The 25,333-nt window shown below is 47.7% G+C and overlaps 1 protein-coding gene across 1 annotated transcript in view; it reads left to right on the top strand.

Annotated features, from left to right (window-relative positions):
* cdh23 (cadherin-related 23) overlaps nucleotides 1-25,333 on the top strand; it is a gene marked incomplete at its 5' end in the record, with an annotated part of 161,101 nt that overhangs the window by 57,844 nt on the left and 77,924 nt on the right. Inside the window, 5 exon segments of the mRNA XM_084470154.1 lie at nucleotides 519-597; nucleotides 15,017-15,129; nucleotides 17,465-17,653; nucleotides 22,350-22,499; nucleotides 23,988-24,146. Of these exon segments, the coding sequence (XP_084326280.1) occupies nucleotides 519-597; nucleotides 15,017-15,129; nucleotides 17,465-17,653; nucleotides 22,350-22,499; nucleotides 23,988-24,146 (690 nt within the window).

The following is a 25,333-nucleotide window of genomic DNA, read 5'->3' as shown; positions in this document are numbered from 1 at the left end:
AATGAGTGTGTGTGTATATGGTAATATTTGCCTGTGTGGCTCTGTGCTGTATGTGTGTGTGTGTGTGTGTGTGTGTGTGTGTGTATGTGTGTGTGTGTGTGTGTGTGTGTGTGTGTGTGTGTGTGTGTGTGTGTGTGAGTCCAGTAACATGCACGCACATGCAGTCAGTAAGGTACTGACTGTGTGTGCGTGTATGTTACTAACCGTGTGTGTGTGTGTGTGTGTGTGTGTGCGTGCATGTTACTAACCGCGTGTGTGTAGGGGTGTGTGATCGTTACTGACCGTGTGTGTGTGTGTGTGTGTGTGTGTGTGTGTGTGTGTGTGTGTGTGTGTGTCAGTGTGCATGCATATTACTCACGCGCGTGTGTGTGTGTGCGCGGATCTGACCGGGCGTGTGTGTGTGTTTGTGTTTGTGCTTGCACAAAACTGTGTGCGTGCGTTGCTAACCATGTGTGTGTGTGTGTGTGTTCGTGCACGTTACTGATTGTGTGTGTGTGTGTGTGTTGTTGTGTCTGCAGGGCTACGAGGTGCGGAAGATAAGAGCCATTGACCAGGATCTGGGACGCCCGCGCGGGATTGGCTACACCATCATCTCAGGTCCGTGGCACATAATCAATCCGACATCAGCCGCTCGCACCGGGAGTCAATCACTGCTTATCATAATCCCTCAGCCATAATAGACAAGCCTCATCAAAGCCCAGCAATCAATAGCTGCTGGGGCGGCCGCGTGCTCCACAGAGTGATTCATCATCACCAGGAGGGAGGCAACAGGTCGGTCCCTCCAGGTCACTATGGACATACTTACGGCTGGGGGTCTAGAATCTAGAGTCTAGAGTCTAAAGTCTAGAGTCTAGAGATGGCTGCTGGCTCTAGAGTCTTGAGTCTAGAGTCAAAACTCACAAACTCTAGACTCTAGAGTGTTTAGAGTCTGTGATTCTAGAGTCCAGACTCTAGAGTCTAGAGTCTAGAAAATAGAGTCTAGAATCTAGAGCCAGCTGCCAACTCTAGACTATGTGAGTGTAGACCCTAGACACATGGCTGAGTGACTCTTGACTCTAGAGTCTAGACTCTTGATCGACACTTGATAGAATCTAGAGTGACTCTGAGTCTGGCTGTGGGTCTAGAGTCTAGAGTCTAGACTCCTCGTGATAGGGAAGAGGTTGTCAGAGCAGGACATACATATTCACTGAAAGGTGGGGTGTTTTGTATGAAGGTATTATTGTAGCAAAAGTCTTGAGTATGCGTACACTAAAGTGTGTGACACACAAATGTGTAAGAGTAAAGTTGAAGTCGTAAATATGTATGTTGCATGTGTACACTAAAGTCACAAATGTGTAACAGTAAATTTGAAGTCGTAAATATTTATTTTTGCATGTGTACACTAAAGTCACAAATGTGTAACAGTAAATTTGAAGTCGCTAGTAAACATTTCTACCATTGTAAACACAAAATTGGGGCTACAAGTTCACAAGTCCTTTGTTACAGGTGCACAAATCCTATCCTGTGCATCACAACTTCAAAGAGTCATGCACTTGATACTTTTGCTACAATCATTGCAGCGCAGTTGGTGCAAAACACATTCGCACACCCGTGTTTCATAATCTGAGAATATGCACAACATTTGCGCATTCGTAAACCCAAATGTGAACTAATGCATCAGAAGTTGCACATCTGTGGAATATTTCCTCACAAATAAAATGATATAGATTGCTATGTTCAATGAGCATTTAAATGAGCGAGCACAAGTCCATCGATACAACTGCTTGAATCTGCTGCTACGAGTCTCAGCTGTTGTTTTTCCTGCGGGTACTTTTGCAACACGTCTAGGTGGTACATGTGTAGCAAAAGTGATTCGTACCCGTATGACGCAGAGCATCCGTGGGCGGGACAAAATTGCAGCATAAACCAATGAAAATCGCTGGCAGGGGGTGCACTTTTCAAACTACACTGGGACCTATCCAAGCAAACTCTTACTTTCTGGAGTCTTGAAAGGAGAGAAGAGGGCATCCTACACGACGGAGGTGGGTATCTTACATTATGTCAAATGAAATTACTTAGTTCAACTGAATTCCCCCCAAATGATTGCATTGACATGCCGCAAGTGTCATTCAATGTATTTTGATGGTCGCCATAATATATGATAATATGTATAATATATAAGTTCAGAAATGACTCGGATACTGCGCCCCCCCCCCCCCCCCCCCCCCCCAAGGGTTAGGGTTAGTTAGGGTAGTTCATTCATTCGCGGCCGGGGATCGGGGACCGGTCACAGGATAGTATTTGTGCACCTGTAACAAAGGACTTTTGAACTCGTACCCCCTATTTTGTGTTTACAATGATAGAAAAAATATTTACGACTTCAAATTTACTGTTACATATTTGTGACTTTAGTGTACACATGCAACATACATATTTACAACTTCAACTTTACTCTTACACATTTGTGACTTTAGTGTACGCATGCTCAAGACTTTTGCTACAATAATACCTTCATAGTTTTGTCTGTCTGCTAATCACTGTTTTCTTGACCTCTGCAATGGTGGCGATGGAAATAACTATATATGTAAATAGTTCAGTTCCATCAAGGCAAATAAGGTAAATATGATACGGTGCTGATTTGTTTGGCGGAAGCCCAGATTTGTTGTTTGAGTTTGTATTGCGCTCAGTAGAGTTTCTGTGTTTGATCGGTGAGCTGATGTATGTTTCAACTGAAAAAACACAATTTGTGAAAAAAGTTCAAATTTAAATGCATATAGAAGTCTCATGAGATTAAACTTTTGCAATCTCTGTGTTGATATTGATTGTAAAAAGAACATAGCGAGTGGTATGTTCTATATTTTCTATTATAGAGCAGGACAACAAACAAGCAAGTTGGCCCAGCTAACCTGTGAACAAATATATATTCCCCTTGTTTGTGTTTGTTTGCTTTCTTCAATATAAAAGTATTGAAGATAGGCTCTGCCATTTGTCTGGTTTGCCAATCTCCAGTCCCCAAGAACCCCCCCCCCCCCCCCCATCCCACCTCATGACACCAGTGCATTATGGTAAAAAAAAAAACATAGCCACAATCAGCAGTTCTCGGTTCGTCCCATGAACGATGGCTCCTCCAGAGAGGCTGCCGTCTGGCTCTAGACAATGATCTGTGCAGCGAGCTGGGGCCTCGCCACACAGAACAAAACACCAGGCTCAGCTCAGGCAGCTCAGCTCTGTTTCAGTGCCAGGCCCTTTAAAGGCTCCTGCAGGCTCCTGCGGGCCCCTGCGGAGCCCAAGATGGCCCGGCCCGGCGGGAGAGAGGTGCCCCGGGCTCCGTGCGGCTCCCTCTCTCCGATAGGGCCTGACAGGGCGTGATAAGCCTGCCGCGCCGCAGGGTAACCTGGGTGATGGAGATGTTCCTTGTTCAACCATCTGCTGAGTCACTGCCTAGCCTCGCCGCTTTGTTGGAATGCAGCCCGCCCCTGACAGACCAGGCGCTCTGCGTGGGGTGTGTTGGATCTCGACGGTGCTCCGGTGCACAGAGTGGGGGGGCACCAAGTGGTTGTGTGTCGTGGTGCAAACGGTGATACCTGCCGTTGTGGGAGCGTCTGAGGTTTATAGAGCACTAGAGGTGTTGTGAGTGTGTGTCTGTGTGTGTGTGTGTGTCTGTGGTTCTGTCTGTCTGTCTGTCTGTGTGTGTGTGTGTGTGTGTGTGCCTGCGTGTGCGCCTGTGTGCGTGCGTGCGTGTGTGTGTGTGTGTGTATGTGCTTGTAGATGTCATGTCTGTGTGTACCCATGACCTTCCACATACACTAATCCTATCTAGTGCTTGTGCCGTAGATCAGCACTCTACCTTCCGCTCCGTCACAGCGCCACACGCCTTGGTACGGCCCGCTCAGGGCACACCCACCACATGACTTGGTACGGCCCGCTTTGTTGTGTTTGTTGCCAAAGTGGAAGTGCTAACCTCCAGAGGAGAAGAGCATTAAAAACTCATTAATTAGGTGATGCGTCGCACCCTCAGTCATGGTGAAATCAAGAGTTATGGCGGCGCTCTAAGCTGTTATGGAGATGGAGTCTGTAGGCCTGATAAAATCGTTATAAGTCTGATGGATAATGAAATGTGAAGGATGATGTGGTGCCAGGCAAAGGAGGTTGGAGACACAGGACGTGGGTTGACGGCTTTTGGTGTATGAGCGCTCGTTTCTGTGTGTGTGTGTGTGCATGTGTGCGAGTGTGTGTGTGTGCACGCACGTTTGTGTGTGTGTGTGTGTGTGTGTGTGTGTGTGCGCGTGTTTGTCCTGCCATTAATGTTCATTTTTTGGTTGGGAGCCAGTGCGTTTGTGTTCCTGTCTTTGTGCACATGTGCATGTCCATGTGCGCGTCTGTGCGCACATCGTCTCTGTGTGTATATCTACGTGCGCGTCCATGCGCACGCCTGGCTGTGTACTTCGGCGGAGGCGCGCTTGTTTTTCGGCAGCGCCACCCGGCCGACCCTCCTCCACGCTGTCCTCAGAGGGCGCGACTCAGTCCTGCGGGACTCGTCTCATTAGCTCGGTAATTAACGATAAACGAGGTTTTAATTGCGGTGAAGATTTATGCTAATGACGGAAGCGACTCGAGATGGGGATCGCCACCGCCTCCTCCAATGGGAAGGGGGGACGAGGTCTGTGGTGGCAATGCGAGCGGGAGATAGCGCCGAGCCGCTGATCGCGTGGATGCTGTTGTGTCGCCGTTGTGTTGTTGTGATGTTCCCGTGCAGAAGAAGAAGCTTGCCGTCCCGCGCTGGATCCCCCCCGCCCCCCCCCCCCCCCCCGGCCCGCCACTCTCATCAGCATCCGTCGGCTCATCTCTCCGCATTATCGTCTTACTGGTTACTGGCTCCTTCCCAAGGAGAAAGGACCATTCTGGCCCCTCTTAGCCGTGACACGCGACCGCTCTGCATCAAAACAAACTCGGCTTCAAGAGGGGAAGTCTCGCTCTTTCTCAATGGGGCGTCGGCCTCTGATAAATGGCTTTAATCGTTTTGTTTTCTTTGCTAATTTTAAGAAAGCTTATTTTATGGAGAATTTCCGATCAACTGTTGAGCTTATCCCATCAACACTGCTTCCCCTCTAATGACTTCTTCAATAACTGATTCAGCCACTGGCATGCCCCTCTGCATGCAATGAGAGGTGGGGTGTTTAAAAGGACGAGGCTAAGTTGCTTTTAGCTTCCTTCACCGCTAGCAGCCCAAGCTGTGTTCTTGTATCTCGGTAAGCTGGGGAAAGTGTCTCCAAATGCGGTTATTGGTTTTACTATGTACATCTTTTTAAGCCCTCATGGCAGTCAATAATACCCACGGGAAACAGCTTCAAAATGATTAAAAACTCACCGTAAATCATCTCAATGATCCGGTCACATTTGCATAGCTCAGTGATGAAATGCGGTGGTAGTAGTAGTGTAGTAGTATATATGTAGTATATATATATATATATATATATATATAGTTGGCTGTACATATGCCAAGTAAAGTCTATTCAAGATAGTCTATGTGCACAATAACAATTAAATTGAAGAGGAGAACAGGCCCGAGGCTAGGGAAGACTATTGGTCCATTAGGAAGATAGGCAGGTGAACAGGACAGAGTCTGTCCAGGTATCTAGTTAACACTGTAGCATTGCTACCAGGGAATCAAATATCTGCCTGCTCACTGTTGTTGCATCAGTTGCTATGGCTCCAGTCGCAATCATGAATATAAAATTACCTCAGCAGTTCTATTTTTTCCATCAGCGATATCACTGTAAATGTTTGTTTGCGCGTGTGTGTGTGTGTCTTTATTAGTGTTTCTTTGTGTGTGTGTGTGTGTGTGTGTGTGAGTGTGCATGTGTCTTTGTTAGTGTTCTGTACATGCATGTGTGCATACATGCGTGCGTGCATACATGTGTGTGTGTGTGTGTGTGTGTGTGTGTGTGTGTGTGTGTGTTAGACCAGCGGCAATAGCCAGGGACAGAGAGAAAGAAAGAAAGTTAGACTTGCTCAATACATCCTCCACAATATTTGGTTCTGAAGACATTGGCTCTGAAAACATCTGTGCTAATGACGGTTTTGAGATATAGAGGGCAAACATCCAACTGTGCGTCTTATTCCAACACGAGCGACACAGGCATTATCTTGATGACTGGAATAAAATTACACAGTGATTTGCAAGTCAAAAATATCCTCAATAAAAGTCTTCACGTTGCCCAATCACTTTTAAACAGGGCTTTAAGAAGTGAAGGTACTTTACGGTAACAACATGTACCGCAGAATATGAACTGTTGTGTATCATATCCATAACAACAAGCCCTCTGTTAGCCGTAGACGTGGCCGTGTCCGGGCTCTGTTGTGGGCTGTGTTGTAATGACAGTGTGGGAGTCTTCATGTGAAGGGCAGACCTGTGCCAAACTGTTCCCATCCGTCTCTTGTTTATCTGTGTTTTCATATTGTATGCTATCTGTGATTGTGACACACGTCGCACACACACGCATGCACCCACATACACACACACACACATAACAAAGTGCACAACTTATCTCATCCAAACCCCAGCCACCAACCCCACCACCCCCACCATCACCAACACCACCATCACAAACACCACCACCACCACCACCCTTTATCCAGCTAGACGGCTTCCATCTCCAAACCTCTCCAAACCTCTCTGCTGTATGTGATAGTGTTGCCCTGAATGGAGCGGATCATGTTTTGAAATTGCACCAGGCCAAGCAGAATCACGGAGGGGGGGGCGGTGAGAAAACAAGTTCTGTCCCAGGGCTGGGGAGGGCCTTAAAGAAGCTGCACCTCTCAGTGGCCCGACCTCGTCCTGAATCACACGGACCCCCTCTGATCCCCAGAGGGAGGAACACATGGTACCAGCCCCCCCACCCCCCCCTCCAGACCACCAGGGGGGGAACTGTGGCCAACACACACACATGCACGCACACACACACGCACGCAAGCATGCACGCATGCACACACACACACACACACACAAACACACAGGGTGAGGGACGGCAACACACACAAACACACACACACACACACACACACACACACACACACCTCCACTCCCACCCCGGTCCGGACGAGTGGTTCTGTGAGGGACGAGTGGGCCTTGTCCCGCTGTCCTCCCCAACACACAGGTCAGACCTGACGCCACACCATTTCCCGCATGAGCACACCGATAAGTAGGGAAGGAGATTATAACCTCTCTCTCACCCGCACACACACTCGGACACACACACCCACCCACCCACACACACACACACACACACACACACACACACATAGACACACACACATACATCGGCATGCTCACACCATGCCATCTCTGCACGTATCTCTATCGCTGTGTGTGGCCTCAGCACGTTGCTCTCTCTCATTCCCCGGTGGCCGACTGGTTTGTATCAGCAGCGAGCGGCTGTGATGTGGACAGGGCTTATATAGCTTTTATTCTCCTGGCCGGGCGTGCCAGTGAAAGCCACTCCGATGCAGGGCCCTCTCTGGGCTCTTTTCAATAAGTCAGTCTGAGGCTCAGCCTCCGAACACACACACACACACACACACACACAAACACTTCACCTATAATCTGTGCAGGAATCCCGATAATGTGCAGGAGTGGCTCGATCCTCTTTGTCCCATCGGATAACACGGCCATGCATCACTCAACCGGACTCTGTGTGGTTTGTCTGTCCCTCCAGTGTTTACCGGTGTTCCCTGCTATGGTACACTGCCAGAGTTAATTCATGTTTCACTTCCACAATGGTTTTTATATCTCGTGATTTATCACAATATGGCCGACTGCTTTTCTTCCATCAAAGCATTATTCCTTTGGATGGTTTTACAACTGAACTCATTCATTTTCAGATTATTTTAATTTATTCATTCATTTATTTATTCATTCAGTAATTTTTACCTCCTATTTTTCTATAAAGTGCTGTAACTTCTAAACAATTACAGAGTGCAGTTTTCTTGTCGCTTATAGTCGCAGGGAAATCAGAATTATTTGTCTGTGTGTCAACTAGACTCAACAAATAGGGGATGATGGAGTAAATCCAATCCACGATACTGTACGGCATCCCCACACACTCACTCAACACGAGAGTACCTCAATGAGACCGAACAGTTGACACCTTGAGCTGACAGATCAGTCGATGGCTCAGAGTTTGATTATATACCTTGAGACCGGGTGGGTGTGGAGGGAGAGTTTGTCTGTGACCTGTGTGACAATCAGTCAGATGTTTCCATGCAGGGTGACTCGTTTAGTACGAGTGTATCATCTGGGTGACCGTTGTATGACATGGAACACTGCTGCACTATTACTTTTGCAGTGGACTGCAGTAGACTGCAGTGCAGAGTGATGTGATATTTATTTCTTAGCACTTGGCAGTCAGTCCTTGTGCTTATTGTTAAAAAAACTATTATTTTGGTTCTTTGTATTTAGTTAATTTAAGTTAAGTTCGGTAATCTGATGTTATTTGGGTCCTCTGTATAAGGTAGTTTGTCTTGTTATTTGGAAGTTATTCTTGGTAATTGGTATTTGGTAGTTTCTCTTGGTTCTATATATTTGGAAGTTATTCCTGGTACGTGATATTTGAAAGTTATTCCTATGTGATATTTAATTATTGAATGACGATCAAGAGTCTTACTTTGAATCCAGATATTTGCCCTTCAAGTTCCCGGAGAAAACTTTTATTAAAAAGTGGTTAATTCCGTATTCATGAATTCAGCTCATCTCCAAATGACACTCTGGGGAGGTGCATTATCGCTGATCACCGCAGCCCCAAACACACACAAAACACACACACACACACACACACACACACTCACACTAGCTGTCAGCCAGACGCACACAGACGGACACAATCACTCCAGTCGCAGGTGCCGTGAAGCGCACGTGTGCATACGCATGTGTGCACTAACGCTTCTCTGTGTGACAGAAAAACGGCGGCGCTGCCACGCTTTTGAGGACAATATCTAAGAGCTCACCCTCATCACCGGCTGGTGGGCGTAATCCCCCCAAAAGTGACACTAATTTGTGTACATTTAGCATAGCACACGAAAAGCTTCGCCCCAAGACTTTTCCCGGGAAGTGGCCATGTGCCATCACACATCACTGAGAGCGTTCCAGCACCCCCACAGCGTTGTCAGAAAACTGGAGGGAAACAGTTGCCACGAGCTTAGTCATGGTGATCACACTCGGGACAACTTGGGTTCGGACGTCTTAAAAGCTCATGGGAGAGAGAGAGAGACTCAGAGAGAGAGGGAGAGAGAGAGAGAGAGAGAGAGAGAGAGAGAGAGAGAGAGAGAGAGAGAGAGAGAGACAGAGAGACAGAGAGAGTCACACTCCGGACAACTTTGACATCCTAAAAGCTCACGGCAGCAAGAGGAATAGAGAGGGAGAAGGAGGGAGAGAGAGGGAGAGAGGGGGACGGAGTCATTGCATTCCGTGTTTGCTCCTCCCTGTTCTCGCTGAACAACCCCTCAAAGAAGCACAACACACGCTCATCCAAACAAGAACAACACAAGCTCATCCAAACAAGCACAACACACGCTCTTCTCTGTTCCCCTTCCTCAACTCTGAGCTGTCTTTTGACGCAGCTCTTCCCCTCGTCTCCTTTCCTTGCCCACTCTCTCTCTGTGATGTGCTTTCCTTCAGAAGAACCTCGATGCAGACTCTAACGAACGTCGGTAATAACCATTTCATCCCCCTTCATCAATAACCCATTCAAACACCCCTATGAATAGGAATAGAAAATTATGTTTTGTACCTTTTGTTCAGAATAATACAATCTAATGGCACTTTTAATTTAGAGGGCTGCTGTCTTGTTCCACAAGACAATGTAATTACACTTATTTCATATACGCTATCGCGGAATGGTAACGGCCGAATGGTGTGCGTGTGTGGGTGTGTGTGCACGTGCGTTTCCATGAATGTGTAAGCGGGCCGCTCACATTTCCTCCAGTCATCAAAACAGTTTTCTCATTTTCCAGTCCACTGTCAGTAATGAAGGGGCTCGACCAATCGTCTATAGAGTCCTGCATAATTAAAGCGACCTTGCACTCAAACACATCCCCCCACACATGCATGTGCCTGTGTATGTGTAAGGTGTATAAATGTGTGTGTGTGTGTGTGTGTGTGTGTGTGTGTGTGTGTGTGTGTCTGCATGTGTGTCTGCGTTTGTGTCTGCTAGTGTGTCTGCGCATGCCTTGCACTCAAACCCACACCCCTGAATGCATGTGCATGTGTATCAGTAATATGTGTGTGTGTCTGCTAGTGTGTGTCTGCACATGTGTCTGTGCATCTGTCTGTGTGTGTGTCTGCATTTGTGTCTGCATGTATCTGGGTGTGTGTCTGCTGTGCATTGCACTCAAAAACACACCCCCAAGTGCATGTACATGTGCTCGCGTATGTAAGGTCTGTTTATGTGTGTGCGCCTGTGTGTGCACACGTGTGGGCGGGGGTGTGCGTGTGTGTCTGTGTGTGTGCGGGCGAGCAGGGCTGTGTGTGTGTCTGCATGTGCACCTGTGTGTGTGTGTGCGTGTACAGGCAGGCGGGCGTGTGTGTGTGTGTGTGTGTGTGTGTGTGCGTGTGCGCCTGCGTGTGTGCGCGTGTACAGGCGGGCGGGTGTGTGTGTGTGTCTGTGCGCGTGTCTGCGTGTGTGTGCGTGTACAGGCGGGCGGCGGGGGTGTGTGTGTGTGTCTGCACGTGTGTGCGTGTGCGTGCGGGCGGGCGGTCGGGTGTGTCACAGCTCTGCCCCCCCGGGGCCCTAATCACAGTGTAGCGGCAGGAGACCATTCTCTATCAGCAATTAGATTAGAAATATATTTCCTCTCAATTGGCCCCTGAAGTCACTATCAGTTTAGCCTGTCTCCCGGGCCCCTGCAGGCTGAGGGGCCGGGGGCCTGGAGCCTCATCCATGGGCCCTGAAGTGGTGAATCAAAGAGTTTCTTTTCCCTGACGCAGCACACACCGCGGCCGTAGCCGCAGTGTGTGCATCACATGTCTTCTTTGCGTTTAACTGTGTATGCTGTGGATGTCTGTGCGCTTGTGCACATGGGTGTGTGTGTGTGTATGTGTGTGTGTGTGTGTGTGGGTGTGCACGTCTGTGTGTGCACGGGTATGTGCGTGTGTATCAAAAGAGAGTGAGATATATGGATTTGTCTTTACACATTTCCCCCCGCTGCCTCTGGTTTCCAGGCCAGGTGCCAGGCATGCAGACGAGGTGAGTGTGTTGGATTAGATTAGTATTCTGGCCAGGCCGCCTCATCTGACAGCTCATTTGAAGGCATGAAGTCGTCACTGAGCGGGCTCTATTATGGTGGCGCAGGCTATATTCCTCCCCCCTTCATACCCGCTAGAAAGTGCAAAGGTGCAAGAGCCTCCTTATATTCACCATCTGAATGGTAGGCGACAACACAGCTGCACCCTGAGGTTAACATCACCTAATATCCATGATCCCCCTGGACCACTGAGGGTCCTCTGGATTACTGCGCTGATGACAACCTATCAGCGCTACAAGTATTGTTTATTTTTCTTTTAAAGTGAAGCTTTTCCTTCCCCCGTTTCCTGAACAGGAAACAATCTTGTAGCTGTCAACAGACCAGCGTGAGCTGCTATTGATCGGACGCATGTAGCAGTCTCCCATGTTTCCCCCCCGTGTCGGACATCCGGTAAACACAAAAAAACCCTGCTCGGTATTCCTAGACACACGCTGCCGCCCGTTTCCTCGACCTGCAGACCATGAAGCTGGATATAAGCAGCGGAGTCTCTCCCCTCCCGCCTCCCACTCTCTATCTCCCACCTCTGGCCTCAATCCAGACTAATTACCCAAGGGCATTGCTCTCTTTCCGAGCTCGGTTCCCCATTCTCCCCCCTACTGTACAGCCGGCTGCTGGCCAATAATAGAGATCAGAGATTAGGCAGTATGGAGCGTGGGCCCGGGTTAATCTGTTGACCCCGGGCCATTCTGCAGTGTAAACGCACCATCGTCCAGCTCAGGGCTGTGATTGTGGCGTGGACAGCGAACATGGCAGCATGTCTCTTCGTTGGCCGTCCGTTAAAGCAAGTCGTCACAGCGCTCATGCTTTGATTTTTTTTATAATATATATAAAATATCGATTTGATGGCAGCAACTAGGGATTATCAATCCATCTGTGGACATAGAGCTGAATATACAATCATTAATTTCAACAAATACATATATACTGGTTTATAACTACTGTATATATAGATATATGGAAATATTTATATTTCATATTTTCTGCTGAGCGTGCACCTGGCCTGGCCTGGCTGCCTGGTAAACGGCTTCCCTCCGTTCCGTACGGCGGCTCGCCGGCCGACACGACGCTGACAGCTGTTAAGAGCCGCTGGAATGGCTGAGGGGTAATTGAATGAGGCGTCGGGAGTCTTCCCTGTTTGAGTGGCCCTCTCACTCAGCCCTGCGTCCGCTCCAGTGTTGGCCTCCCGCTGAAAGGTGTTTGCGGCGATAACATCATGTGAGCGGTGAATTATCTCACCGCGCCGCCGTCGCCGCACGAGAAGAAGGCTCCAGCCAGCCCGCTCTCACCACGGTGGGGGTGTGTGTCTTTGTGTGTGTCTGTGTGTATGTGTGCGTGCATGTGCGTCTGTATGTGTGTCTTTGTGTGTGTGTGTTTATTTTTGTGTGTGTGTGTATTGTGTTTGTGTGGGTGCGTGTATGCGCGTGTGTCTATGTGAGTATGTGTGTGTGTAGGTGCGTACATACGTACATATGAGCGTGCATGTCTGTGTGTCTATCGTTGTGTTTGTGTGTGTGTGTGTGTGTGTGTGTGCACGTATGTCTATGTGTACGTATGAGCGTGCATGTCTGTGTGTGTATCGTTGTGTGTGTGTGCGTGTTGGCACGTGTGTTTGCAGTGGAAATTAGTTGTCATGTTTGATTTGGAATAACAGAGACGGGCATTGATGGCATTGGAGCGAGGAAGAGGGAAAGGGAGAGAGAGAGTTAATACTTAATTTAAATTTCCTGAATTTGACAAGTGGGAGAATGGCAGGAGTAAAGCTTGGCTGATTAAATAACAAGACAGAGTATTAACATCAGTGAGCATCAACGTGGCTGTGCTCCCTGTGGTTTGTGTCGTTACTTACCGCCTCTGAACGTTGTATCTCAGGATTATTACCATAGGCCTGCAAATCTCATTGAAGGCCAGGAGGACAGCACTAGTGGGCTTGTTTTACCGTGATTGTTCTCTAACTCTTACACAACGCACTTGTAAAGAGCAACTCCAATGACTGCTAACTTTGTGTCATTAATTCGAGAGATTAAAAAGCAGATTTATAGAGTTTACCCGATGATATTTAGACCTTGAACTCTCAATCTCTAAACTTTTGAATTGCGAATTGAATATGCTTTATGGTTGTGTAGCAGGGCTCACATTGTGGGAAGTTAAACTAGCGACCAAGGCAAGGCTGGTATAAAGGGGTGGCTGTAGAGTTAGTTAACAACCTGTCACCCTGTCATAGAGACATACACACATCACACTCTTCCAGGCCTCAGGTGTGGTGTATTCCACCACCCCGTTCCATTATTCATGTGACCAGCAGACTTTTATCTCCAGTGTTCTTTGGTGCAACTTTTTGTCATGACGCTTGTCTGTCTGTATGGAGGAGAATCTCTCTCTCTTTCTTTCTCTCTCTCTCTCTCTCTCTCTCTCGCTCTCTTTCTCGCTCTCTCTGTCTCTCTCTGTAATTAACAATTAACTAAGTTTGCTGATGTCCTAGTAACCATTAATCAATGTAGGTTAATGCTGTCATAAACATTATTATATGGCATTATACATACCATAATAGGGTGAGGGTTAACACTAACCCTAAACCTGTTATGGTGTTCTAGGTCAGGGATTCCCAAAGTGTGGTACGCGCACCCCCAGGGGTACGCGAGCTGCTACCAGGGGGTGCGCAAGAAGAAAAATGTAATGGCGGTCTGGTGTAATATTACCTTGTTTTTATTTATTTTATCTGTTTCGGAGCCTATTCTCTTTAATGTTGTGGATTGTTTGTAAGTTCATTGCAATTTAATTCAATGTACTGTCATTCTAATTTCCATGACCGTTGTGTTATGATTAGAGTTGTGCCGATGCGTGATGGCTGACCGACATCACGATGGAGAGCCACCATCGTGATGCCCCCCCCCCCCCCCCCCGGCGCCTCACTTTTCAATTTTCGCTTCCAAATATTTTTTTAAAAACAAAAATATCTGTTTTAGTGTGTGTGTGTTAAATTAAATGGTTTCATATCTTAAACAAATTCCGTTGCAAATAGGAGGCGCGCAGCATCAATATCCTAACTAACAAAGGTTGGCCAACGCAGACACATTTTGCAGATTGGAAATTGACATGAGACATTGTAAACGTTCACAATCCTGCTCTATGCTCTGTGATATTTTGTTTATCATCGTTTCTATTAACTTCTGCGTGGCACACACGCAACAGTTGTCATGTAGATTGGTCGTCGGCCCGTCTTTTGTGCGGAACACACATGAGCACCAGAATGTAAATTGTCATGAGACATTGTAAACGTTCACAATCCTGTTCTATGCTCTGTGATATTTTGTTTGTCATAATTTCTATTAACTTCTGCGAGGCGCATAAAGTGGTCATGTAGATCGGTCGTCTGCCCGTCTATTGCGCGGATCACAAATGAGCAGATCTTGCACACAACGTCAGTCGTGTCCCTTGGCTGTCCTATTTGTTGGATATTTGTTGATGTTGTTATTGTCATGCGTATTCTGGTTATTTGCGCATGATTAAACATGAGTCTTTATATGGCAAAAAAAACCAAGCTTTGTTGCGTTTTTTTTTCCTTCTATTTGAAGTGGGGATTGAGGGTGCGCCAACCCGGTTGGGACGTAGAAGGGGGTGCACAGGAAAACAAGTTTGGCAACCGCTGTTCTAGGTCAATATAAATACACACCATCAAAAAGTAACCTTTCTCTCCGTCTCTCTCCCCTCACCTGCTCCTGTTGTGTTCTCCTCCACCCAGGAAACACCAACAGCATGTTCGCCCTGGACTACATCAGCGGCTCGCTGACCGTCAACGGCCAGCTGGACCGAGAGAACCCGCTCTACTCGGCGGGATTCACCATCACCGTCAGGGTGAGCTACCGGTGGGCTGGGGTGGAGGAGGTGGTGGTGGAGGAGGAGATGGTGGTGGTCAAGGAGATGGGGATGTGATGGTGGTGGTGGTGGAGGAGGTGGTGGTGGTGGTGTTGGTGGAGCTTTCATGGGATACTGCCCTGAAACCACTGCTTCATTCCAAAGACTCTCCTAGATAACTGTGTGCAGTGCAGCGAGGCCTCGGCCAAACCACACAAACTCAAACGTTACGGTGAAAACCACCAACATGTTTCATATTGGGCCCTTCAGTAAATGAGTGATGCAGAGACACAATGCATATTTCCTTAGTGCTGAGGCATGCTTAGGGAACAGGGCCAGCCAGGAGTCTCAGCCTGGTGTGGACACGGATCAACCTCTCGGATTTAGAGTCTCAAGTCGCCTCAGGGTTCCTGTCCTCGCGTTCCCTACCTTTCACCGCAGCCCGTCCAAGTCCCGCTCATCCCTCTATCCCTCCACTGATCCCAGGTCGTTCTCCCCGGCCAACTTACCAGGGATGGCCCGGCCTCTCACCCCTGACTCCTCTCCCTCTCTCTATCTGTCTCTGTATCTCTCTCTCTCTCTCTCTCTCTCTCTCTCTCTCTCCCTCCCACCAACGGTCCGTCCACTGACTCCGCCGCTCCTCACCCCTTACCTCCCCCACGTCTCTACGTGTATCTCAAGCCACTCGGTTCCATATAGGCGGAAGGAAGTGCGTGTGAAGTAGCCTTCTTTTTCCGAATCCTCCGAGCTACGAGGATTTGCGATCAAAGCGATCACTTCTGCCGCGTCCAGGGAAACACGTTAAGCACCAAACCTTCACAGAGGGGAAATGGCTGCCGGCCAGTGAATGATTCTTTAGACTCATGTCGGTGCACTAATGTGTCAGCTGCTGTCTAGAAACAGGCCAAGGGTAGATTCCATTGGTTTTCCCACGAAATATACACTTGCCCCATTCTGTTTCTGAGATTGAAATCAATGATTTCACAGACTAAAAAGTAAAATTAGCCGAGTGCTGATAGCAAAAAAAAAATGAAAGCCCCCGCGCAAATGTATTTATAAGATATGGATTTTCTTTTGTTTCACCCTAAGTTTCCCTCTCCCTATCTGCTTGTGCTTTCTGATGCTGTTGTGCTGTTATCGATTCAGAGAGCACTGGTAATACAACTAATTTCTCAACTTCAGGCGGCTTATATACCACCAGGCGCCTGGAGGTCTGGGGTCAAACGATTCAGCGGCGGAGGGGGGCGACAAAGGCTAAACTAGCCTTGATTACCCCACCCGGACCCCACCCTGTTCTGCTGCCCATGCCTAATTCTATTGCCTCTCCCATCCCCGGATCCACAATGGAGCAGAGAGCCGTCTGTCTTGAGAGTGGCTCAGAGGGAGAATTGCTCGCTGGAGCTCGGCAGCCTGGCTGCTGTGCAGGCAGGCAGAAAGATGAGCAGAGGAGTGTAATTGCAACGTGTGAATAGGACACTTTTCTCTTAAATCCCATTTGGTGTGTGTGTGTACCCGGTTGTGTGTGCCTCCCAGTATGTGTGCCTTTGTCTGTACCTGTGTGTGTGTGTGTGTGTGTGTGTCTCTGTGTGTGTGTGTGTGTCTGTGTGTGTGTGTGTGTGTTTGTGTACCTGTACGTGTACCTGGGTTTGTGTACCTGTGTGTTTCTGTACCTGTAGGTGTGTGTGTGTGTGTGTGTGTGTGTGTGTGTGTGTGTGTGTGTGTGTGTGTACCTGTACGTGTACCTGGGTGTGTGTGTGCTGGCCTCCACTTGGCCTCTACCTGTGATTGCCAGGCGTCCATCAGAGCCCCTTTGATCCAATAAATGAACAGCTGTAAATACCTGACTGAGATTACACACTACTACCACCATCACAAATGGCCTTTTCAGCACCCTGGCCGACACATCATCATCCCTCTCTCTCCTCCATCACTCACCCTCTGCTTTTATTAGGACTGTCTCTTTCCATTCAACTTGGACTCTCTCTTTATGTATCGCTCTCTCTTTCTCTCTCTGTCTGTCTCTCTAGTTCTCTTTTCGCTGTTATTTCAAAACTTTCATTAGCAGAGATGTTTGTCTGATCCAATGTCTTCAGAAGCAAATATAGTTTTTGTATATACTGAGCATATCTCTTTCTGTCTATCTTTGTTTGTCTCTCTCTATCTCTATCACTCTGTCTATCTGTCTCTGTCTCTATCTCACTATCTGTATCTCTCCCTCCATCTCTCTGTTTCTCTATGTGTGGTTGTCCTCTCTCTCTATCTCTCTCTCTCTCTCTCTCTCTCTCTCTCTCTCTCTCTCTCTCTCTCTCTCTCTCTCTCTCTCTCTCTCCACCAGGGGACAGAGCTGAACGATGACCGCACCCCCTCGGACGCCCTGGTGATGACCACCTTCACCATCCTGCTGATCGACCGCAACGACAACGCCCCAACCTTCAACAGCTCAGAGTACAGGGTCCGCATCACCGAGCTGGCCCAGGTGGGCTTCGCCCTGCCCCTCTTCATCCAGGCAGAGGACAAGGACGAGGTGGGACCCCCACTGTAGTAGCACTAGTGTGTGTCTATCTGTTTGGGTGATGTGTGTGTGTGTGTGTGCGTGCGTGCGTGCGACGCTAGAGAACATCAATGTCCAGACCATGCCCTACGCTCTAACATTCATTGTCTTCCACCTTTCATCAAGCATTGTCCAGAGGCCGACGCACAAACACACTCATGACGCCTCTTTCCTTCTCCACTCCGCCCCTCACAAGCGAGCTAACTCATCCACGCCCCTCACCCAGGCTTTCCCGTTCGGCCTCTGACGACAACAATTTAATTTGGGCTGGAAAAGACGGTGGCGGGGGAATTAAATTCCAACTAACGAGAAAAATCCATTAACTGGTTTGGAGATAAGCAGAGAGCTAGTCAGAGCTGATGGATTCCGGCCCCGCCGCCACCACCACGGTGGCACTTGACAGATAAGTGTGAGTGGCACGGACAGGGAGAAGGATGGAAGCGGGAAGAGAGATGAGTGTGTGTCTGCGTGTGTCTGTGTTTACACTTCATAACTAATGGGAGTGAAAGCAGACGTCAGGCTGCCTTGTACGCTACACAGGTGGAGGGGTGGAGGCGCAGGAGTCAGAGGAGGTTTGCGGTGGAGTTGAGCAATGGGTCTGTGTGTTATTGATGAGGGAGGGAGGGGACGATGGTTGTTGTGGTTGTTATGGATGTGTGTATGTGTGTGTGTGTGTGTGTGTGTGTGTGTGTGTTGTGTGAGTGAGGCACAGTGTCCACCAACAGGTACTATCAGAGAGTCTCGTATTTGTTTATTTAATAACGGAATCACATAAATGTGTTGCATGTCATTGACCTCACGTGACTTTGTGGTGTTGGTAACAGCTCGTCACACTCCCTCACTTGCAGTTACAGCCTAGGTGCCTTTTGCGTTGAATATGTTATTGCCCATGTTGTTCCCCCTCGTAATGAGCTCCTCTCACAGGCAAGCGTTTAAGTATGATTTTCTTTTGATAAACTGCACCATTTTATATCAATGACTTAAGGAGTGGGGAGGTCATTGAGTCTCACATTGGCAGAGGGTGTATAAGTAGCAGCTAGCATGATTGCAATTTTCTTTGTAATTTTCACACATACACACATAGACAAGCAGGAGCAACACACATAGCAGACCCACATAGACAAGCAGGGAGGGGAGTCTGGCTTTCTGATCAAAAGGCACAATGTTCACAATGAACATGAACATGTGCACAATGGGAGTCGGAGCTCTGTTGAGAAAATAGTGTTGATTTGTTCTTAAAGGGGTGATATTATGCCACCAGGTGTGAGTGTGATTCGCCATTTCAAGCCGTTTCAAAATCTGCCTTTTCCTGTGTGTTAGTGACATCAGGTCACATCAAGTGGGAGTGTCCACCTAGCTGTACACTGGATAGATCAGTCTACCAGCCTACCCAGTGGACTGTAGCAAATGCATCTAGGTTGGCACTCTGACCTGTGATGTGACCAAAACACAGGAAAAGGCTTGTAACGGCTAATGACACACAGCTGGTGGCATCATATCACCCCTTTAATGCACTTTAATGCATTTTCAAATCCTAGATGACATCCCACCTTCTGAAGGTCGGATGATCACCTTCTCATGGTGATGAACCAGGGCTCGTAAGTGCTGAGTGGAACTTTCCCTCTACGGACCGGTCCTCTTCATCAGAGGACCCCCCCCCCCCCCCCCCCCCCTTCTCAACGCCAAGAACGGCTTGTCATTCTGGTTTCTGCTCTTGCATCGCAGCCTCACATTTATGTCTGTCACCCAAATCCTCCATTTACCATCTTATTAGCAGTCTCTAGGACCAGGTCATCGTGCCTCTACCCTGCAGCAGAAGCCCTGATGTGTGTGCGATGAATTAACCTCCGTTCTCACCACTGTAACACACAGAGTCCTATCCGGGGTTCCCAACAAAAACAGCACATCACCCCAACGTCCATCCGTCTTTACTCACTCGCCGCCGAGACTTCAGCGCTTCCACAGTCCTCCAGCCGTCCGCTACACATGATACGAGTCTCTGGTCGTCTGGCACTGAACCCGGTCCACACTCCATGACTGCAGCCGAACATTTGGTGTGGCTGCCCCCACCTTCTGGAGCCCTCCCTCCCTGTGGAGAGCTGCAATGCCGGGTCTATTAAACCCTGAAAAAAGAGTGCTGGAGAAGAGCTATTACTCCAGCCAAGCCTATGGTCTTAGCTGCTGAACTTCTGCCCAATTGTAACTTTTTCGTTTCCTTTTTTTTTTTTTTTTTCTCGTCTGGCTGTTTAGGGCCTCGGGAACACATAAAGGGCCCTCTAAATTCAAGTTATCTTTTTTTATTATTATTATTATTGACCCATAAAGGAATACAACATTTAGCACAACAAAATCAAATAATGTCCTGTGTATGGAAGGGGTTAGGAGGCAAATGCGGAGCTTCCTCTGTGCTGCTGGAGCATGTAGTCAGTTGTATTTATTCTATTATTAACCATTTCCCTCCTGTTATTGTCAATTTATCTGTAAAAAAATAAAATTAACATTATACATAATCAAATGATAATATCAAACGCCAAACAATATCAAATGTCAAAAGGAGTGTGCCTCTTTCTGGGCCTTTCTGTCGTGGTGGTATTTTGACCACCAAAAATAATCATAATCAGTAAACCCTGTAGTCGCATAAAACTAGCAGGGTGTTGTTTGAGCTCCGTCTCATGTAGACTCCTTAACTTCAACAGTCAGCCTCCACTAACCATGGTCACGCAATGGCTCAGCATCCCTCCCTTCTACAGGAAGTATCCAACATTAAAGGACAACGTGGTCAACCCTCACTACAACCGCCGCCAATCATTGATTGTAATTCCATGGACGATCTCCCTTTCTATCGCCCTTCTTAATGGAACCTCAACTTAATAACTCCTTTTTTGTTGTTTTTTTGCATCGTGTTGGAAAGTCTACAGTGGCATTCACAGTCCACTAAACCCACCGGTCGCTCCCCCCTCTCTCTCTGTGTCAGCCTTCACAGGCAGCGCCTCTTCAGACTAGGACTAAGTGCTAGTCGCCCCTCCCTTTATCTCTCTCTCTCTTTCCTCTCTCTGTTTGCATGCTGCACAGCCGAGAGAGAGAGCGAGCTGCACAGCCTCGCCCCGCCGACTGAAAAAAACCTGCAGCCAGAAGTGTCTTGGCGAAAACTTTGTGGCAGTCGGCCTCTGACAGTGGGCTTTTATTGGAGGGTTTCTGAAGGCAGAAACAAATAGATGGGCAATTACGTTCACGGGTAGTTGGAGGTGTCATCCCTGCATATTGGACGTTCTTTTTGAATGGGAGTCATCACCCGCAATCGTTCTCCCGGTGGCGGTGAAAAACAAAAACAAGGAGGCCATTTCAAACCGGCGCCATAATGCCAATCAAGCCAGCCACTTGTGGCCCGGCGCGGCCTCAGCGGTGCCCAGAGATTGGACTACTCGGGAGCGGGCTCCCATCACCGCCGGCCGCGCAGCCAAGGGCTGGGGTGGAGAAGAAAGGACAACGCACCGAAGGAAAGGGGCTACTGCTAGTGCGACTGCACTAGCAGTCACACTAGCAATAGCGACCAATGTGATGACCAATGTGATGCTACATGCACTTCAAGCATTTACAATGTTATCACCCATGCTAAAGAATGTGAAAGAATACCTAGGAACCAAACTAATCCCACCTCTGTTTGGCTGAACACACTGTTGTGTTTAGACTCCAGGGTCTCCTCCTTCGCTGAAACAGAAGACTCAAATCTCTCTCTAATTGTCTCTCTGTCGAGTCTCATTTCCCTGGTAGATTGACACGTATGCAGGGTAGCATTGACACTTCATAATTGGCTTAGCTAACCTTTGGTCACCGCTGGGGTAGTTAAGCGCTTGTGTGTGTGTGTGTGTGTGTGTGTGTGTGTGTGTGTGTGTGTGTGTGTGTGTGTGTGTGTGTGTGTGTGTGTGTGTTATTGGCTCCTTTTCTGGCCTCTGACTTCCCCGGCTGGGAGAGATGGAGATAGAGGATAAGACAGCAGAGAGAGAGAGAGAGAGAGAGAGAGAGAGAGAGAGAGAGAGAGAGAGAGAGAGAGAGAGAGAGAGAGAGAGAGAGAGAGAGAGAGAGAGAGAGCGCCAAGGAGATAAAAACAAGGGAACCTCACAAGGAGCAGAAATAAGACCCCATAACAGCACATTCAACAGGTTGTCGTCGGCCACGTCAACACATATGACATGCAATCACATCTACCCAATCCATACAATAACACAATCCGTGTCTCTGTGTGTCTGAGTCCTGGTTTCTCTGTGTATCTGAGTCTGTGTCTCTGTGTGTCTGAGTCCTGGTTTCTCTGTGTGTCTGAGTCTGTGTCTCTGTGTGTCTGAGTCCTCGTCTCCTGGTCTCTGTGTGTCTGAGTCCTGGTCTCTGTATGTCTGAGTCCTGGTTTCTCTGTGTGTCTGAGTCTGTGTCTCTGTGTGTCTGAGTCCTCGTCTCCTGGTCTCTCTGTGTGTCTGAGTCTGTGTCTCTGTGTGTCTGAGTCTGTGTCTCTGTGTGTCTGAGTCTGCGTCTCTGTGTGTCTGAGTCTGCGTCTCTGTGTGTCTGAGTCTGCGTCTCTGTGTGTCTGAGTCTGCGTCTCTGTGTGTCTGAGTCTGCGTCTCTGTGTGTCTGAGTCTGCGTCTCTGTGTGTCTGAGTCCGTGTCTCTGTGTTCTGCAGGGGGTGAACAGCATGTTCCAGGTGGTCCTCACGGGGAACAACTCGGACCACTTCACCATCTCGCCCACGGCGGTGCAGGGCCGGGCGGACATCCGCGTGCGCGTTGCCGTGCCGCTGGACTACGAGAAACTCCGCAGCTACAGCTTCTCTGTGAGTTCACCCTTGAACGAGACCACTATAGTATTAGGGGTCCTGACCCTGGGGTCCCCCGATATACATATGCCTATTTTAGCAAACCATAAAAAAAAATGTAAAGGTTCTCATAGAGTGACGAGTTTTTACTGCTTTTGCGTCGCAGAGAGTCTCGCGTTTTTCCGCTCAATTTTTGTGCGGAGAGCCCTGAACGCCTCTAGTTGAAAGAACTTAAACTTAGAGCATAAAAGCACCCAATGTAATTTGCGTTTTTTTTCCATCTTCCAATCAGATGCATTGAGACTGTTGTTGTCTGTTGTTGTAAGGACAACAAGTGTAAACAACATGGAGGAGAAACTAACACTAGTGCCCGCTGACATGTCCATTATTTTAATCCAGATGTTAAGATAAACTAAAAATGTTTCAATAGATGTTAAAAAGTGGCTAGACTAAGAACAGTAAATCTGACTGGCACTGTCTTTTCGATTGTAGATTTAACAGAAATGTAACATGTGCAATGAAACGTCTGTTGACTAGTAACCGTCCACAACTCTCGTCCCTACATGTGTTTTAATGAAGGAAAGAACTGTTGATTCACTGGCTGTTTATTGGGCTAAGAACTATTATTTGTCTTCTTCTGATACACAAACACGACAGAGCTAATTCCGCTGCCTCCTTATCCGTCAATCTGGGTCTCTGTCAACGTCTGGACTGTGCATGTGGAGAGACCCCAGTCCCACACCAAGGATTGGAACTTCATTATGTTTTCTCCAGCGAGATTTGTTTATTTGTTTGGACACAGGGCTCCATAAGACGGCAGAATCACATTTTCTCCACACCGTGGTCCTGTTTGAACTGTGAAATTGATATTTTGTCAGCTCACTTTAACCCACTTGTTTACAGATGGTTGGGCCTTTTCGAGATCTCAGAATTTAGGGAAAAAGTTGGCGGGTTGCAAGTGTTGTCCGTCGGTACGCTGTGAAGATGTCCATACAGACACTGAAACATAGACATATTACATCTAACAAGTCAATGTGTTCGATTCAAACTGCAGCGACTGTATGTAAGCGTGCTGTATACCAAAAATGCCTGCAACTTGGAAAAACATGGATGCATGGATGCTTAACTTCACAAATAAAAGTGGTATTATTATAATTATAGATTATAAATGTAAATGATCTAGTTCTGAAAAAAACAATAGTAGACAGTAAGTGAACCGACTATACATTGATGTTCCCGTAAGAGAACCCTTCAATAAGAACAAGTGCTATCAGTAGTTCCAACACTAGATGCCGTATCAGTATATACTCAGTATCCATCGGGGTCCATACTCAAACGGGGTCCATACGCAAGTTCAGGAATCCGAATCGGTATCGGGAAGGAAAAAGTGGTATCGGAACATCTTTAATTACATCTAAGACTGAGTCAATGCATTAGATCCAATCTGCAACGACAGCTACAGGGCATCCAGCCCACCTAACACAAGACATACCTCCTCTTCCCCAGCTCTATGCCAACGAGTCCATGTCGGACCACGTGGGCTTCGCCCGCATCTTCATCGACCTCATCAACGAGAACGACAACCGGCCCATCTTCAGCCAGCCTGTGTACAACATCAGCCTGCCAGAGAACACGCCCACCGGCACGTCGCTGATCCGCATCCGGGTGAGTACCGCAGGGGGTGGGGGGGGGGGGGGGGGGTCCGTGGTTTTTTGAAGGGGCGTACAAAACGGGGGATGAAGTGAAAGCATCCCTGACTCACACACACATGGCCATGGAACACACCTTGAAACACGAGTTGAGCTTTCGTGAATTTTGTCAAGAGCCCTCGCCCACCAGTTATCATCCAAGTTCAGCCCCAGTTCCTGTTCCCAGGCCGCCTTGACCTTGGTGGTTTGTAAACTGTCAAAGGACAGGAGTTTGTTATATGTTTTAGAAATTAAAGATTTTTGAAAGGGGTTGGAACAGAGAAACTCTTCCCACAACTGAATCGCAGGTGAGGAGGAGGAGAAGGTTGGAAATAGCAATTTAACACAATGTCTGATTTGAAAATAGCAAAATAAATTAGCGGGAGGGAGATGAAATGGACATGAAAGGTCTGTAAAGCTATGGAAGATACCATCTCTATACAGGTCTTTAAAAAATGTCAGGCCTTTACCGTGCCATACAGAGGAAGTGGAGTCTGTGAGTGCGGGTTTGAATAGATGATTCTTTAGTAAGGGAACTGAAGTTGAAGCAGAAGTCAATTTAAACTGTCTCCTGAATTGGTACCATATCTTTAGTGTGTAACTTACTACTTGGTTGTTTGTGAAGCCAGGGGGGCTGGTTGGGATAGAGGAGGTAAGTAGAGCCAATAGAGAAGACAAAATACAAGTCTCTGCCTCTAACTTGCACCATGGTGGGTCGCTTGAATTAAACCAAAATGTGATTTTGTGGATGTGTGCCGCCCAATAATACAGCTGAAAATGAGGAGATAAACCACCATTAAATTAGCATCTCTCCAATAATGATTTACGGACTCTGGGAACCTTTCCACACCATAAAAAGCCTGAAATAGTTTGATCAATGGTTTAAAAAAAATGTTTAGGCAAAAATAGGGGGAGACAATGAAACAAAAACAGAAATGTTGGCAGAATGTTCATTTTCACTGTATTAATTCTTCAGATCAAAGACAGAGGTAAACTTTTCCATCTTTGAAGGTCACATTTGATTTTGGAGAGTAGAGGGGAGAAGTTGTCAGAAAAATGTTCTTGTTACATTGATCCCCAGATACTTGAAGCCAGATGGGCTTAACTTAAAAGGAATATTGGCCTGATTAAGTTGTAGAGCAGAAGCATTAATATGATAGCATT

This window comes from Micromesistius poutassou, assembly GCF_964030765.1.
Source record: "Micromesistius poutassou genome assembly, chromosome: 7".
Taxonomy (NCBI): Eukaryota; Metazoa; Chordata; class Actinopteri; order Gadiformes; family Gadidae; genus Micromesistius; species Micromesistius poutassou.
The sequence above is the reverse complement of the archived record's forward strand: the minus strand, read 5'-3'. Positions and strand labels throughout refer to the sequence as shown.